The 18,141-nt window shown below is 51.0% G+C and overlaps 1 protein-coding gene across 1 annotated transcript in view; it reads left to right on the top strand.

Moving 5' to 3' along the window:
• Positions 1-18,141, top strand: part of LOC134532335 (tetraspanin-6-like) — a 92,753-nt gene that overhangs the window by 37,249 nt on the left and 37,363 nt on the right. Inside the window, exon 3 of the mRNA XM_063368756.1 lies at positions 16,196-16,363. Within this exon, the coding sequence (XP_063224826.1) occupies positions 16,196-16,363 (168 nt within the window). The remainder of the gene's footprint in view (positions 1-16,195; positions 16,364-18,141) is intronic.

Below are 18,141 nucleotides of genomic sequence, written 5' to 3'. Positions count from 1 at the left end.
GATTAAAAGTTGTTGTGAGATCGTGATTTCTGTATCGGTAAAATGTCGCAATATGGAGACAAAATGCGGACAAAACCAATGGACTGGCAAAGTGACGAATGTATGCTGTTGGCTCAGCGAGTGTTTGTGTACACCGATCTGGTGTGAGTGGCTGTAGTGGGAGTCGCCATGCAGTTGTAACAAATATTGTCGTTCATACATAGCTGTTTTTTATTGTTAGAAAGAAAATATCTTGTTTAGCTAATTTTTAATACTTAATATTATGGTGTGTGATAATGTAAACAGATTTTTCATTAAATGTAATTTTATTGAGTTAATAATACAAGAAATAATCAAATTTAATTTATCTCCAAAACACCTACCGTATTAAATGTTTTAATAGTAGTAAATTTATTAATTATAAAAGCATTTTTTCCTGCAGAACTCAAACTGTTGTAGATGCCATAGTTTCGTACTTATTATTGTTGATAAATGCAATGCTCTCACCGTCTTGTGATGCATAAGGACTGTAGTTTCTTGTAAGTATGCCGAGCTGCTCTCGGATATATAGCAACTACTGTTGCTACATTAATGTGTATTCCGGCCTGCAGAAACAATGGAAAAAGGAGGGGGTGATCAGGGAGATTATCTCATCACGAAAAATCATGTTGGGGCATAGTGTGGGTTTTGTCCCACCATAAAAGCAGACAAAAGTAATACAATTTTTAATTCTTATGTAACCAGTTGTCTCTGCATGATATATTTGTGGAGAAAAATTTGGTTATTTATGCCAGAGTAGGATGTGATCCTTTTCAAGGAAGCGACACTTATTGAAATACGAAAGTTTGGAAAAATGAATGGCCGCGAAATGAATCCAATATTGCATCAAAATGTCTGAGTGTGTAAACAAAAAGTATCTAAATGCATACGTTGTGTAACCAAGTGTATAGCTTAATTGCTGTGTGCAATGAAGTGTGTAGACAAATGCTGTGTGTTGTTAATGTGTATCCAAAAGCCTGCTTGCACAGGCGAATGTGTATCCAAATGAATATGTGTAAACTAAGTGTGTAGCCAAATGAAAGCATCTGAAGCCATCTATGTAGCCAAATTTGTGTGTGTGTATTCATATATACAGGATGTTCACGAATTGCGGGTGATAAATTTAGTGGGTCGTAGTTAATGCTAAAACCTGCTATTTTTGTGAATGAACGAATGCCCGAAAACGAAACCCTGCAACGTTACATGCCCGAATTGTAGCGCGCAAATTATAATTTGGTGGGCTTAAGGAGATTTCTCCATTGGCCGAGAGGGCGAGCGATCGAGGCGCAGTGGCGTTCAGATGCTTTATGGGAAGCAGACGACCAGCCAGGCGTATAAACATAAAGTAAGTCACACGCAGTTCGGTGTACAGCACCTTCCTGGTATGAGACTCCAATTTTCAGCAGTCGGTGGTTAAGCAGTACGAAGGTATTCCTATTCGACACTTGTCTGTTGTGAGAGAGCCCTTAGAAAATTCGCATTGCTCCTGCTGCAAATCCTCTCGCCTCCCAGTACACCATTAACTATGCAGACTTTCGTTTCCGTACGGGTATTCCAAAACCAAGATTACTTTTTTGGTATCGCCTGTAACTCATTTGAATTCATGCCCTGCATTTGCGAACATTATATATATACATATATATATATATATATATATATATATATATATATATACATACATATATATATATATATATATATATATATATATTGACGCCGCCGTCAGTGCTCCCTCTGAGAGCACAGGCCGTTATGTGTCCTCAACACCTGATAAGTGCCGCGCCCCGAACGCGCCCGCGCGCGCAACGTAGTGCAGTGCCCCGAACGGCGTGACGTCAGTCACGGCCTCCTACGTGTGCAAAGCGCCCGGCCGGGTGTGGCACTGCGCAAGGGTTTTGTTTCTCAAGCATTTCATAATATAAACAAAAACTAAGAAATCTAAACCATTCAATAATTAATGTTAATTAAATGATCATATGTTAAAAGGGTATAATTCACAAAACTGGCCAAAGTCACCTTCCCGCGCTCCGCAGTTTTCCCGCGGAATTTTCCCCCTCCCTGGCCCCGGCGGTCAGGGAGGTTAGTCAGTCGCCATCCAGCACTCGCCCGGGCCGGCAGCCCACGCACGGGGAGCCTTCAATTTTTGCACCAACGCCATATAACTGCAATAGGTAAATATAGTCCAAACGTTTTATATCAGCTCCCCGGTCGGCCCAAATCGGCCGTTAGCAGTCACGCGCGGTCTTTTAATAACATGTGTATCCCATCAGGGATTTTTATATTTTACGTATGCAATTAGGTGACCCGTCGTGGCACCTGCGCCTCACGCTTTCACGTCCCACCACGGGACATAGTTCTTTGCCCACGCAGGGCGGCACTGCGCCGAACGCGACCAAAACTTTCGGACGAGTATTCACCTGGGACGTGCCACGGCCACGTGTGTGATATCGCTCCAGATTCCACCGTGTCCGTACCCAGCTTAACGTGGCCATCGCCACCCCGCGGACTATCCGCTCATGCATATTCTCCTGTGCGGGACTAATCGCAGTAATTCAGTGTAACGTGTTTTAGTAAGTAACTTATTCTCCTGTGCGGACCAATCGCAGTAATTCAGTGTAACGTGTTTTAATAAGTGGCTTATTCTCCTGTGCGGGACTAATCGCAGTAACTTAGTGTAACGTGTTTTAATAAGCCAATCATTCTCTTGTGCGGACTAACCACAGTAATTTAGTGTCATGTGTTCCCTTAATTAAGTCGTGGGACCGTTCGTCCTCACTCGTCACGCCACGTCCGTATACTCTCGCAGTGACCCTAGCATGTCCAGGTGCGCGGAGCTTAGGTCGACGGTGAAGCGGCCAGTCACGTGAACGTGTGACCTGTAGAGTGTACTCCGCAATAAATCACCAAAGGAACTCGTGTGTTTCATTAATAAGGCGTCCTGGGAGGCCATAACAGCCCGGGGAGTCCTTTGTCGCCGCATCCCTGCCTACCGCCACGAGGCCAGGAACCCCCCCTTGAGATTCAAAATTAACTTACCAGCTTAAATTTACGTAAATTCAGATTAGGCAATGGGGACGGCATCAAAATGGCGCCCAACTAGTGTGGCTAGAACATCACCAAACTCTTTCGACGAACAGGCCAAGAAAACGAAACGGAAAAATTAGCAGACAAAGGGCTCGAGTAGGGACAGTGCAACAGCGCGCAGCGTGGCAACACCGCGCGACGGAGCTGCGCCGCGCCAGCCGGACAACCCCCGCCCCGCATTCCTGTCGCGCAACACCCCTCCCCTCCTCCGCCCGAAACCACCCCTCAGCCCGCACGTCACTCCGCTCATCACCCCTCCCCTCCTCCGCCCGACACCACCCCTCAGCCCGCACATCGCTCCGCTCACCACCCCTCCCCACCACGCTCCACCTCCGACCAGCTGTGAGGGGTGACGTCACGCGGCCGCACCACCATGGAGTCGGGACAGCGACGTCACGACCCGCCGCCCGGGTCGTCCAGCCGCGGCGCGATACGGACCGACGTCACGATTGACATGGGGGAGTGGTGGAACACGGACTTCCTGACAGGCGGGGCGGAAAGAACGACACGGGAAGGCGGCGCGCGGGAAGCGATGGCCCAGATCAAGAGGGAAGTCAGGGTCGCGTCGGCGCGACGCTGCCACGCCGGAGAGTGCCACGGACAGCTCGAGGAAGTAGCATACTGCCACCAGTGCGGCACCACGAGGCACCGCACGTGCACGGAAGCTAGAGAATTCCTGAACTTTCGCGACGGCCTATTCATGTGCTCGGCGTGCGAGAACAAAGACAAACCGCCCACACCCGTGACCATAGTAAGTGAAACCCGACGGGATAACATCCGGGTCAAGCTGCCCGAATTCTTCGGGCACCCTTATGAAGACCCGGAGAGATTCACACGGGCGTGCCAGGACCGCCTGGCCAGGTACGGCGTACCCAAAGAGGAGTGGACGGAACGCGTCACGGAACAGCTTAGGGGGCCAGCGACGGACTGGTGGTCCATGACGGGCGAATACGGCGTGGAGTGGGAGGACTTCGCGCCACGCCTGGAGGCCCGATTCAATGCCGCCCGCGCACGCGCCCAGTGCCAACGTGCCCTGTTCTGCGAACCGCAAAGGGCGGACGAGGACGTGGAAACCTTCATCCGGTCCAAGATGAGGCTACACCGACGTCTGGACGCCGGCGGACCAGTTAACGCGGCGCTTGATGTGACGGTAGAGCTGATGAAGAGGGAGCTGCGCCCGCACCTGCGGGGGGCCGTGGACCGGGAGCTCGAGGACTTCGTCCAGCTGGCGAAGGAAATAGAGCGGGACCTACGCCTGTCGCCGCGCCCGCGAGACACAGCAGCTCGCCGCCGAGGGGCGTCCCCGCCACCCACGACGGCCCCGGAGGACGAGTGGGCGGTAGTACCGTACGTGAACCCCCCTCCCCCTTCTGGCGCCACCCGTCGGGGGGGCGAGGTGAGGGAGAGAGGGCCCTCGACGCAACCCGCCGCGCCCGCGGCCAACACCACCATGCCGCGGGCCGCGCGCGCTAACCCGCGGGCCGAGGGGCAGCGAGACCGGCCCCCACGATGCCGCTACTGCAGGGAGGAGGCCTACCACTGGCACGAGGTGTGCCCCACACGGGCCGCGCTATGGCAGGATCGCCGGCCCGGCGCAACGCAGTCGGGAAACGCCCGCTAGGGAACAGGATACCGGCGGGCTACTGTTCCTGGATCACGGCCAACGCACCAGCTACGAGGCCAGTCCGCATAACATCGCCGCCCGTCAGACCAGGCGGTGGTGTGCCCCAGCACCCGTCAACGTCCCGCCCCGGGTCGTCGGCGAGCGGCGCCGTGTCACTGGCGCCCCCGACGCACCCGACGCCACCTGCGGGACCTGACCAGGCACCATCGCCGCCCGTCAGACCAGGCGGTGGTGTGCCCCAGCACCCGTCAACGTCCCGCCCCGGGTCGTCGGCGAGCGGCGCCGTGTCACGGGCGCCCCCGACGCACCCGACGCCACCTGCGGGACCTGACCAGGCACCATCGCCGCCCGTCAGACCAGGCGGTGGTGTGCCCCAACACCCGTCAGCGTCCCGCACCGGGTCGTCGGCGAGCGGCGCCGTGTCACTGGCGCCCCCGACGCCCCCGACGCCACCTGCGGGACCTGACCAGGCACCATCGCTGCCCGTCAGACCAGGCGGTGGTGTGCCCCAACACCCGTCAACGTCCCGCACCGGGTCGTCGGCGGGCGGCGCCGTGTCACGGGCGCCCCCGACGCATCCGACGCCACCTGCGGGACCTGACCAGGCACCATCGCCGCCCGTCAGACCAGGCGGTGGTGTGCCCCAGCACCCGTTAACGTCCCGCACCGGGTCGTCGGCGAGCGGCGCCGTGTCACGGGCGCCCCCGACGCATCCGACGCCACCTGCGGGACCTGACCAGGCACCATCGCCGCCCGTCAGACCAGGCGGTGGTGTGCCCCAGCACCCGTCAACGTCCCGCCCCGGGTCGTCGGCGAGCGGCGCTGTGTCACTGGCGCCCCCGACGCACCCAGCGCCGCCTGCGGGACCTGACCAGGCACCATCGCCGCCCGTCAGACCAGGCGGTGGTGTGCCCCAGCACCCGTCAACGTCCCGCCCCGGGTCGTCGGCGAGCGGCGCCGTGTCACTGGCGCCCCCGACGCACCCAGCGCCGCCTGCGGGACCTGACCGAGCACCATCGCCGCGGCTGGGGCGAGCGGGAAACAACACGGACAAGCTGATGCGGGTGCCCGTCCTGCTGAATGGCCAGCCCGTCCACGCCCTGGTGGACACCGCGGCGAGCCACACCTACGTCGCGGCCCACCTGGTGCCCGAGGCGGACCTGGAGCAGCAGGAGGGAGGTGTCCAGCTGGCCACCTGGGGAGCTAGCGCGCTCACGACGGGGCGCGCCCAGGTAAGAATCGACATCAGGGACATGTGCAGTCGGACAACAGCCCTGGTGGTGCCAGAGCTGAGAGACGACCTGATCCTGGGACTACCGTGGCTCGTGCAGGAGGACGCCGCCATCGACGTAGGTGAGGGTAGGATTCATGTTGGACGTCGGGGAAGGAGGACGCTGTACAGTGTCAACCAGAGGGGGACAGCCCCGCCAGCCCCCGTCGTCACCCTAGCGGACCTGCAGAACGAGGTGCCCCCGGAGTACAGGGACATGTTCAATGGGGTACTGGCACAACAAGCGCAGGTGTTCGCCGCTGCGGACATGCTGCGGCGGACCACAGTCACTCAACACGCCATCCCGACACGACCACACGAGCCCCGCTTTGTCAAGCCCTTCGGGTTCGGACCCAGAGAACGAGAGGCGATCCAGACCCAGATCGCGGAGATGTTGCGGGACGGGGTAATCGAACCGAGTGAGTCGCCGTACAATTGCTTGGTGGTAATGGCCAAGAAGAAGGACAGCTCACTCCGGTTCTGCGTAAACTTCAAGCCCATTAACGCAGTCACCATCCCCGCCCCTCCACCGATCATCAACATCACTGACGCACTAGCGGGACTGGGGGAGGCAGGCATATTCACCTCACTGGACCTCAAGTCAGGGTACTGGCAGGTACCCGTTCGCCCCGAGGACCGACCGAAGACCGCCTTTACCGCGCCCGACGGCCGCAGGTTCCAGTTCTGCGCCATGCCGTTCGGGCTGATGGACGCCCCCGCTACTTTTCAGACCATGATGGTGCGCGTCCTGGATGGGTTCGTGGGCAAGTTTGCCGCGGCCTACCTGGATGACGTCATCATCTGGTCGCGGACGTGGGAGGACCATGCGCACCACCTCGCCATGGTCCTCGAACGGCTGGCCCGCCACGGCCTGACCTGCGCGCCCCGCAAGTGCCATGTCGGCGCGGTGGAGCTTGCCTACCTGGGGCACCTGGTGAGCGCGGACGGGTGCCGGCCTCTGCCAGCCCAGCTCGATCTGATCGAGTCCAAGCCTCCCCCACGTACCCGGAAGCAGTTGCAACAGCTGGTGGGGCTGCTCAACTGGCTCAGGAGCTTCATTCCCGACTTTGCCATCGTCACCGCCCCCCTGACCGACCTTCTGTCACCCAAGTACCGGTTCCGGTGGACCCCGAAGGCCGACCACGCCCTGAACGCCGTCAAGCGTCTGTTCCGGGAATGTCACACCCTTGCTCGCCTACTACCTGCAGAGCACATCTACCTGCAGACCGACGCCAGCCAGGAAGGCATGGGCGCGGTCCTGTACCAGCTGGGTCCCGACGGGGAGCGGCGCGTCGTGGAGTACGCCAGTTCCAAATTTGGGCCGGCGGCGCGCCGCTACCACGTAAACGAGCAGGAGTGTCTGGCGGTCGTGTGGGCCGTGGGACGCTACCGGCACCACCTCGAGGGTCGACCCTTCACCTTGCGGACCGACAGCCAGTGCCTAAAGTGGCTGGATTCGGTGCAGGGGCGGAAGTCCAAGTTCACCCGGTGGGCTCTCACCTTACAAACCTTTGACTTCCATGTAGAACACGTGCCGGGTCGGGAGAATCAACTGGCCGACGAGTTGTCCCGCCATCCCGACCCGTGCACGGAGTTCGAGGACGAGGGGACGTGGGAGGAGTTGTTGCCGCCACCTGGAACTTCCCATGAACAGCCCGAGGGGGGGAGACAGCCGCCCTGTACGCCACCCAACACCCCGCTACACCGGAATTCCCCCAGCCCGACAACCTGGCCCGCCTCGTCCAGGTCGTGCGTCGCGCACAGCTGACGGACGCGACGGCGCTCGCCGACGTGGCCGCGTGCGCGGCCGGGCACCGCTCCTTCCAGCGGTGTCTGGACGGCGAACTGCAGACACGCGCCCCCGGTGACATGGAGAGCTGGCGCACATACGTGCCCGCCGCCGCCCGTCCGGCGGTAATGCACTTCTACCACGATCACGATCTGGCGGGGCATCCCGGGGCGGAACAGACCCAGGAGGCGCTGCGACACACCTTACACTGGCCCGGGGTAGCGCGAGACGTCCGGGAGTACGTCCGGGGCTGTCAGCCGTGCCAACAACGTAAGGCCCGGAGGGCCGACGGGGTAGAACAACAACAGCCCCGCAGGCCCCAGGCACCCTTCCACACGCTGGCGTTGGACGTCATGGGCCCGTACCCGAGGACACCCAGGGGGAAGCACTTCCTGGTGGTAGTCACCGACCTATTCACGCGATGGGTGGAGGCGTTTCCGGCGTCGAACGTCCGGGCGCGGACGATCACCAACCTGTTGGAGGGGGAGGTCTACTCCCGGTACGGTTTCCCGAAGGTCCTCCTGACGGACAACGGCAGCCAATTCATGGGCAAGCAATGGCGGGCGGACTGTCGCCGTTGGGGCATCACCCACCATACTACCCCCACGTACCATCCTCGCGCCAACCCTACGGAGAGGAGAAATCAGGACATCAAGGCCCAGCTCCGGCTACACCTGGGGGATGACCACACTAAGTGGGACGTGCACTTGCCTAAAATCCTGTATTGCCTGAGGCGGCGCGTCAACGCCGTTACCGGCCACTCTCCCGCGGAGCTCGTACAGGGGCAAAACCTGGCACTCCCGGGAGAGTGCCGAGTAGCCAACACAGCCACCGAGGACTGGTGGGGAGAGGAGCTGCGGCCCCAGATCGAGGCCATGCGAGAGCAGGCGCGGGAGAGACAGGCCCAGTTCCTCGCCCGCAAGACACCCGCCACCACGCACGCCCCTGCCCCCCTCACGCCCGGACAGTGGGTATACGTTCGCCAACACCACCTTTCGGCGGGGGCAAAGAACTTCTGCGCCGGGCTGGCCCCGAAGTGGTCCCCGCCGCGGCAGGTGCTGTGGAAGACGGGGCCGTCCACCTACGCCGTGCGTACCCCGAGCGGACGTCCGGCCAAGGTACATCGGGACGATTTAAGGCTGGTAACCACCCTCCCCGACACACCGACCGACGGGACGAGGGGGCGTCACACGGGGGGCCCCGATTCCACCCCACCCTCGGACGTCAACATCCCGACGAGTCCAGTCACCCCACCCACGGACGTCAACATCCCGACGAGTCCAGTCACCCCACCCACGGACGTCAACATCCCGACGAGTCCAGTCGCCGCACCCACTGACGTCAACATCCCGACGAGTCCAGTCGCCGTACCCACTGACGTCAACATCCCGACGAGTCCAGTCGCCGTACCCACTGACGTCAACACCCCGACGAGTCATACCCACTGACGTCAACCTCCCGACGAGTCCTGACTCCCGTAACCACCCCGCTACTGACCCCGCCGACATGGGCGAGACCGCACCCATCGTGAGTCACCCGGACGACGAGGCCTACGTACCGGAAGCGGACGAGGAGGACGAGCCGTGGTGGCCACTGGACCTAAACCTGAGCACGTCGACATTCCGTGTAGTGATTGAGGAGCCGGAGGCCGAGACAGGGGACCAGGAAGTAGTGGAGAGGAGGCATCCGCGCCGAAGGCGGCGTCTGGTGCAGCCCACGTGCTGTACAGGAGAACCGTCGGCAGGGGGAGAAAGAGGCGGGACAGCTGGCCCGCAAGCTAGGGCAGACAGGGACACGAGGGACATAGGCGAACAGGCCGATACAGGGACGGCCCGGCCCCAGAGGGACCGACGGGCCCCTCCGCACCTAGGTGACTACGTCACCGGCGACCAGGTCAGCAGGGGGGCAAATCGCAACCGGGTGGCCGGGGCCCCCACTCGCACCCACCGGCCCGAGACTGGGCCTCCAGACCCCCGTGGCCGCCTAGGCCGCACTCGCCAGGCCCCTACACACCTCCGGGACTACTTCGTGGGGACCATGTCAACACTCACCGGGGGCACACAGCCAGGGACACCCAACCTCCACCAGGGGGGGCCCATATTCATCTGGAGGGACCACACCTTGCCCCAGGGCCATACTCATAGCTTAGCCAGACCCGTGTGCGAACCAGTGCAACGTCAGAGTGCTACGACCCACCGTGTGTAAGGTGTTGAGGCACATAGCAGCCTCGTCGAGGGGGGGGCATTTGACGCCGCCGTCAGTGCTCCCTCTGAGAGCACAGGCCGTTATGTGTCCTCAACACCTGATAAGTGCCGCGCCCCGAACGCGCCCGCGCGCGCAACGTAAAGCAGTGCCCCGAACGGCGTGACGTCAGTCACGGCCTCCTACGTGTGCAAAGCGCCCGGCCGGGTGTGGCACTGCGCAAGGGTATTGTTTCTCAAGCATTTCATAATATAAACAAAAACTAAGAAATCTAAACCATTCAATAATTAATGTTAATTAAATGATCATATGTTAAAAGGGTATAATTCACAAAACTGGCCGAAGTCACCTTCCCGCGCTCCGCAGTTTTCCCGCGGAATTTTCCCCCTCCCTGGCCCCGGCGGTCAGGGAGGTTAGTCAGTCGCCATCCAGCACTCGCCCGGGCCGGCAGCCCACGCACGGGGAGCCTTCAATTTTTGCACCAACGCCATATAACTGCAATAGGTAAATATAGTCCAAACGTTTTATATCAGCTCCCCGGTCGGCCCAAATCGGCCGTTAGCAGTCACGCGCGGTCTTTTAATAACATGTGTATCCCATCAGGGATTTTTATATTTTACGTATGCAATTAGGTGACCCGTCGTGGCACCTGCGCCTCACGCTTTCACGTCCCACCACGGGACATAGTTCTTTGCCCACGCAGGGCGGCACTGCGCCGAACGCGACCAAAACTTTCGGACGAGTATTCACCTGGGACGTGCCACGGCCACGTGTGTGATATCGCTCCAGATTCCACCGTGTCCGTACCCAGCTTAACGTGGCCATCGCCACCCCGCGGACTATCCGCTCATGCATATTCTCCTGTGCGGGACTAATCGCAGTAATTCAGTGTAACGTGTTTTAGTAAGTAACTTATTCTCCTGTGTGGACCAATCGCAGTAATTCAGTGTAACGTGTTTTAATAAGTGGCTTATTCTCCTGTGCGGGACTAATCGCAGTAACTTAGTGTAACGTGTTTTAATAAGCCAATCATTCTCTTGTGCGGACTAACCACAGTAATTTAGTGTCATGTGTTCCCTTAATTAAGTCGTGGGACCGTTCGTCCTCACTCGTCACGCCACGTCCGTATACTCTCGCAGTGACCCTAGCAGGTCCAGGTGCGCGGAGCTTAGGTCGACGGTGAAGCGGCCAGTCACGTGAACGTGTGACCTGTAGAGTGTACTCCGCAATAAATCACCAAAGGAACTCGTGTGTTTCATTAATAAGGCGTCCTGGGAGGCCATAACAGCCCGGGGAGTCCTTTGTCGCCGCATCCCTGCCTACCGCCACGAGGCCAGGAACCCCCCCTTGAGATTCAAAATTAACTTACCAGCTTAAATTTACGTAAATTCAGATTAGGCAACGGGGACGGCGTCAATATATATATATATATCGAAATGTCTTCATGTGTAGCCAAATGTATAGAGAAATTCCTTCGTGCATAGCTAAATATATAGTCAAAACTCTGTGAAATAATGGCTGTGTGCATCCGAAGGATTGCGGCCTAATGTCTGCTTGTATCCATGATGATGGCTGAGTGTATGTTGAATTGTTGAATTTAAATTACTTTTATCTTGTGGTTGAAAAACATATGGTTTATATTTTATTAGTATTTTTTTTTTGTGTGGTCGCAAAATGTTTCTCTATAGCTTAATAATCTTTGTTACCGGTCTCCTTTGGGATGTCAGCTAGTCATAAGTAGGGTATATATTGGCAAAATTGCAAATTTGCTGTTGGCGATTTAGAAAGACCTATTATAATTTGGAAAAAAAATTTTGTGTTCCCGCCAATGAACCGGATCTTTCGCCATCATATGTGTAATTGTGTTTCAAGTTATTTGGAAAAATAGAATTGATCTGATGCAAGTGCTTACTTTACAGTCTTTAACAATATGCCACCAAGTAAAATCCACACTAAATACATGGCGATCTCCACTGATCTATAATTTGCCCTCCGCGTCATTTAGTGCGTGGAGGCCAGAAACTACTGCATTTCCTATAACTTGTTATGTGTACATTATTCCAGATGCACCCCACACATTCGTTCAAATCACTTTGATCTAAGGGTGGTGAGCGTCTTCTGGTATGAGTTTGCACACAGGCCTGTGTGTGCTGGAATGATGTATAATGCTACAAACCTTGTGTTGGGAGGGAGATGGGGAGGGGGAGAAAAAAAACTTCTTCCCCGCCAGTTAGGTCGGCTAACTGGTGTGTTTTAGTGCCGTAATGTCTTAACTATTATAGGCGGGTGAAATATCAAGAGTCCTAATTAATCTCGGGTTTGGCATGTGCGAGCTGTTCCAATGAAACCCCTAAGACACATGCATGGGTAGCTAGTCTAGATGTGTACATCTCAGGTGAATCAAGCCGACACTCGCGCAGGCATATTATCGTGTGGTCGTGTTGGCGTAAAAATAAATTTATATGAATTAGTAACACTATAGGACACTCTAGGTGCCGTAACTACTGTGTTCCCAAGCAGTCGATATAATATCTATAGGACCAGCCAATAAGTTGTAGAAGATTTTTCCCCAGGGTAAATCTAGCTGGGAACATGGAACCTAAAACATTTACAATTAATTTTGCTCTAGAGATGCTAGTTAAGTGGACTAGAGTTTGCATGCGATGTGCATGTCGCGGGAGACTCAGGAGACTACAGTGATTCTTGGAAGCAAAGTGTTTTTGTTAAACTTCGTAGAAAATTCAATGTGGATGGTACATAAAATTGTTAAAGTGGAAACAAAATCTATTTTTGTAGTGTGTCGTGGAAACCTATTATTTTCTAAACCACGGACCAGTGACTTCCCTTTACCGGGAGAAAGGCTAGGACGTAAGGCGCGCTTCACTTCCCCGACCCATGGCTGTCTGGATATCTGCGCAGTTGGACTGTGCTGCAGCAGTGCGGGAAAGCTACTATTTACATGTATTTGAATTACACATTTGTTCTATTTTATCAATTATAAGTGGGTTCTAGTTTTGTTGATTACCAATGTACTAAGGAATACGTTTTATTTATGTATATCAAGTTTAGGTTTGAAGACTGGTGCACTGCAGTAGTATGTCCCCCCTGGAGATTCAATGTACAGATTGGGGCAATTAAATAAGGTGTGTGGATAGTTCTGTACCAAGAGGATAATAACAACCGCAGGATAATTATATAACAGCATTATATTGTATTTAAAACAAAACACATGATTTATACTTAAACAAGTCGGAGTGACTTTTAGGGAACTCTGAGTATATATAATCTATATCGCAAAAGTTTTCATTGCTTTGTACTGAAATACCGGCCTTGACTTGGTTAGATTCTTTCATAGGATGCGAGGTCAATTTTTGGGATTGAAATTGCTGTTGAAATATTACGACTTTAGTGTGCATCCATAATTGCCAGACAATATAATGTAATTTTTGAACACCTATATTTGTTCAAAACCCCAATATGGTTGTTTGGAAAGAAATTTATTTGAAATAGCCCCTGCTGCCCGAAGCCATGGTGAAAACAATCAAGCAGACACACAGAAAATCACGATTATTACACAAAAACAATTCTGCCTCAAACCATCAGGATACACTTTAAACTAACTTCATGCAAGAAACTTCAAGCATAAATCTATTATGTCGACTGATGTTGGTAATAACGCACACCGTCTCATAATAAAGTGGTAAATCAAACACTTCAACACCAACATACATGTGGGAAGTCAATTTTTTTCCCCGTTATATGCCAGACAACATATTTCATTATGCTCTGGTTGTTGGGCACTGCTGGTAGTCGAGTCTAACTGTGCTTTAACAGAGCAGTATCATTGATGGTGAATGGTTTGGGACATCAAGAACTGTGAATATGTTCAGAAAATCAAGGGATGTAGAGTATACTATGTAGAGATGTTGTACACTTATAAACCATTCTATACTTTGGTCCCTAGTCACCATAAGAAACGTCCTTGTTCTAATTGTGACGAGGAAGCAAAAGCTTTTATTGAACAGATCACCCCTCCCTACCCCCTTGCAAAGGCGATGCAAGTTTGATTCCCTGCAGGGTCAAACCTGTCTGTTTTGAAATTGGTAAACTTTCCAGATGTTGCTCTGAGCCTATGAACCAGGGTGTATTTTCGGGGCATTCCCGCCCCCGTTGCATCCTATTAATTCTCCGTCTTTATCATGTCATCTCTTATTATTACTCACTCCATGTCAAAGAGAAGTTAGCCCAAATTATGTATTAATTTTTACTACTCTATTAAGCTGGTTGGTTGAAGCTTACTCTAGCAGAAATGTACAAGCAAACCCAATCAAAAATACATTTATAACAGATTGTTTGCTTGTGTAGGGGTCACTACTGCTTGCAATAGTACTAAGTTCTAAGTTCAGGTGGAAGAGGCTCTGTCAGGAGTCTGACTCACTTCATCGCACAGGACTACTCATAATGCCCAACTTGACAAAAAACACAACCTGATGCTCAAGGCCCAGCTCTATGATGGCGAATATCGTTCAAAATATGATGACATCCTCAAAGGTACACTTTTCTATCTGATACCACTATTATAAAGCAGTTGGTTTCAACATGATAAACTTATTTAGGACCATGAACTGCCAATGTGCAGGAGAGAATCATCATACAGGTGGCAGAAGTCCAAGCATAACAAACACAGGTGTATCGTGCAGTGGCCCGCAAGTATCAAATCAGATTTAGTACCAAATCTTGTCCCCCTAACTCTACAATTAAATTATATGGTCTACGTGTATCAACAAAAATGTCCTTACAGAGTACTGAGTTGGTTGTGTGTGGTTGTCTTTATTTATGATCAGCACATACTGAAGGGCAAAGGGGCTGTATAAATATATAGCTATGGCCTCAGGAAAGTAATACTTGTGAAACTTGACAGTCCTTTTACGACTGCAACTAAAAAATATTACCCAGCCGAAATGAAATGCCCAGTAAACACGATGCCTCAACACAAACACTAAAAATAAGCCTAAGTAAGAGCAACTGAAATCCCTTAAAACTAGTGACTAAAACTGAACTCGTCACCAGAGATAGATAGTCAGGAGAATGAACTATGGTTACACACAGTAAAATTACAATTATATTTACTTGAGCACATATTCTTCACTCATTCGAACATGACTGATGAACTCGACCTAAACTACAATGGTAAAACTTTTTAACTACATTCAGGAGGACCCGGGTTTAAATCCTAGTCCGTACATCTAGATTTCTGTTTCCATGGTTTCCCATAACCACTCCAGGTAAATGCTGCGATGGTTCCTTACTAGAGGCTATGGCTCGTTACTTCCTAGACTTCTTTACTTGTGTAGTGTATCTCTGTTATGACATCGTCAAAAGAGATTAAAAGATAAATAAATTTACTGGAGCCTGCTTAGCTGTGAAATAGTGCAACCAGTTCACTTTGTTGAATTTGTAGTCATTTTTTTATGGGAGACCTGTATTAGGACCAATTTTGAACCATCAGATCACTGAGCCTGCACTAGAGCAGCAGTGTTATGAGGCTAGCGTGACAGATCTATGAGTGTTCATTAGGAAGGTATGTGCAGAATCGATAAAATGGTGTGTTTATACATATCAATGCAGAAGATGGATTAGAAAATAGTATTTTAGTTCGGGAATCCCGATCAATCTTGTATGAATCTTTAAACTTTGACATGTTATTCTTTACCAATTATTTTAAGGCCCACGTTATGTAAGCGCTTCATTTAATATTTGCAATATCATAAATACAATTTTTTTTACAAAATTATATAATTTTTTAAATGATAATAGCTCGACTAGAAGAACACTGATTTACTAGAAATTAACCGAATTAGCCACCAATTAATATTGTATCTTTCAAATGACTTTCCGCAATAATGTGTACCTGGTGTTATATATTTATTTTACAGCAAGCTCAGAGAATATTTACCAAAATTCTGTGAAATTGTATATAAAAACCTCAAGTTATTTGATAACCAACATTTAGGCATACATACATTTTATTATTGTTGAGGAATGTATGAAATAATAAATTTTACTAAAACATATTTTATATGTGCATGCAAAGGAAAAATGCAATTAAAATGTTCAAGTTGATCAGTATGGAGACTTCTCACAACTGTATTTGTGGAGGATTCAGTGAAGTATGCATATACTTTTGTGATGTGTGTTCTCGATGCAGTACATCGCCATCATCGTACTGCTAGCCATCGTGCAGCTGTCTGCCGCTGGGATGGCACTGTCTGGTCGAGATAGAGCCAAGGCCACCATCATGCAAGTGCTGGAGCACAAGATGGACGAATACAAGTCGCCTACTACCGCCATTGTATGGGACAGGTTCCAGAATAGTGTGAGTTTAAGAATTTATTTTGCAGGTGTGGGTTTTATTAAGTTTTTTTAAAAAAAATTAATGTCCGTAAGGTAATCATTTCTATGTTTATATGATTTTTAAAACCCCTTATTTACTATTATTTTACTTTTGAATTACTAAACTGCACGTTTGTAGCAGCACCAAAAACATAACTGTCTTCTCTATTTACTGATACACATATTTAAGCCCATTAAAGTTGGTGATAAGTTAACTTTGTTTAGACAATAAAACTAAAAAATTCTTTAACCTGTAGTTTAAAAAAATACTTCTCACTGCTGTTGACAGCAGTAGTTTAGGGAAATACTATTAGAGTGATAAATGCAGCATAAATTAGGTTTTTTGGCAGCTAGGTAAGCATAGTAAAAATGATTGTCCTTATGGTTGATTTTCTTTCAGTTAAATGTCGCTCACTCTCACCACTCTTGATGCTATATAGTATAAAGTAGTGTGTCATGTACCGCTTTTTTAACCCCAGGGTGTGAGCAGTACAGAGAAAGTGAACGCAATTCTTTCAAAACTGTAACTAACTTTAGTTCATAACATGGACCAGAATATTACATAGAAATGCCAAATGAATTAATATTTCATAAATGGCACCATTACGTAATATAAATTTAAAATGTCTGAGAGATTACTTACTCAAATTTTAGATAGGAAATGCATATTACTGGCACAGGCGAATAATATATTACAGGAAATATTAACAGTAGGTCATATGTGTTGTAAATAAACTTAAGATTACTGAAGTTTTTTATGTAGTATGCCCAGGGTACTCCTGTGTGTTGAGTTTCAGTTAGTTTGATGTGTGAACAAAATTATGCGAGACAGAGAGAGGGTTAAAAAGCAGGATGAAAGTAAGCACCCTTTTCAGTTGAGGTACAGCCCAAAATAAAATCCTGTACATAAATATGAGGTTCATGAAAAATAACCATGGAAAGGTTATATAAAGCAATTATAATGGGAAGAAGTGTAGACTTAATTAAGAATATTTCGCAAGCACATAAAAGTAGTATGTATTGGCCGGTCCTGCACCAGGCTTCAGGCTGTGGTTTGTGACGGTTGCTGCTGCCTTGGAATCTACATCTCCGATGACGTCACGGCGGCCATCTTGGATGACCTTGACATTTGACCTTGACCTTTGAACTTTACCTTAGCCTTGGCAGCCATCTTGGATCTACCATCTTTTAATCGAACGCCCCACTCGGCTCAGATCAGTTGCTTAGTGAAGCAACCCCCCAGCAGACTCTCGTCTGACTGACAAGGGGATTCTGTTCTGCTGGAGGCCGCCATCTTGGAAACCATCGACTTTGTTTCTGCTGTTTGTTCCTAGAGAGCGTCAGCATAGCTGTTGATTTTTTTTTTCTGTTCTGCTGGAGGCCGCCATCTTGGAAACCGTCAACTTTGTTTCTGCTGTTTGTTCCTAGAGTGCGCCAGCATCGCTCTGTCTCATCACATAAGGTCGATGTTCCATTACCTGCCAGAGCTATTAAGGTCCTTATCGACATATTAAATTTAATTTTTTATGCCAAATACATTGGAAGCGCTGTGATTCGAATCATCGCAGCTCTGACCTTTAGGTTGGAAAACATACATCTTTTACCACTCGACCATCGAGACATTTACCAGACTGAGAATTAAATGAGGTATTTATAAAAATAATGTGCATATTTGGATTAGTATTTTTTTTTTAATTTGAAGTAATAATAGCATCACATGTTCGAGACAGAACCACCATCTTGTAATAAGACGTACCCTAA

The sequence above is a fragment of the Bacillus rossius genome, chromosome 5 (genome assembly GCF_032445375.1).
Source record: "Bacillus rossius redtenbacheri isolate Brsri chromosome 5, Brsri_v3, whole genome shotgun sequence".
Classification (NCBI taxonomy): domain Eukaryota; kingdom Metazoa; phylum Arthropoda; class Insecta; order Phasmatodea; family Bacillidae; genus Bacillus; species Bacillus rossius.
Note: the sequence above shows the minus strand (reverse complement) of the source record. Positions and strands in the feature narration are given on the sequence as shown.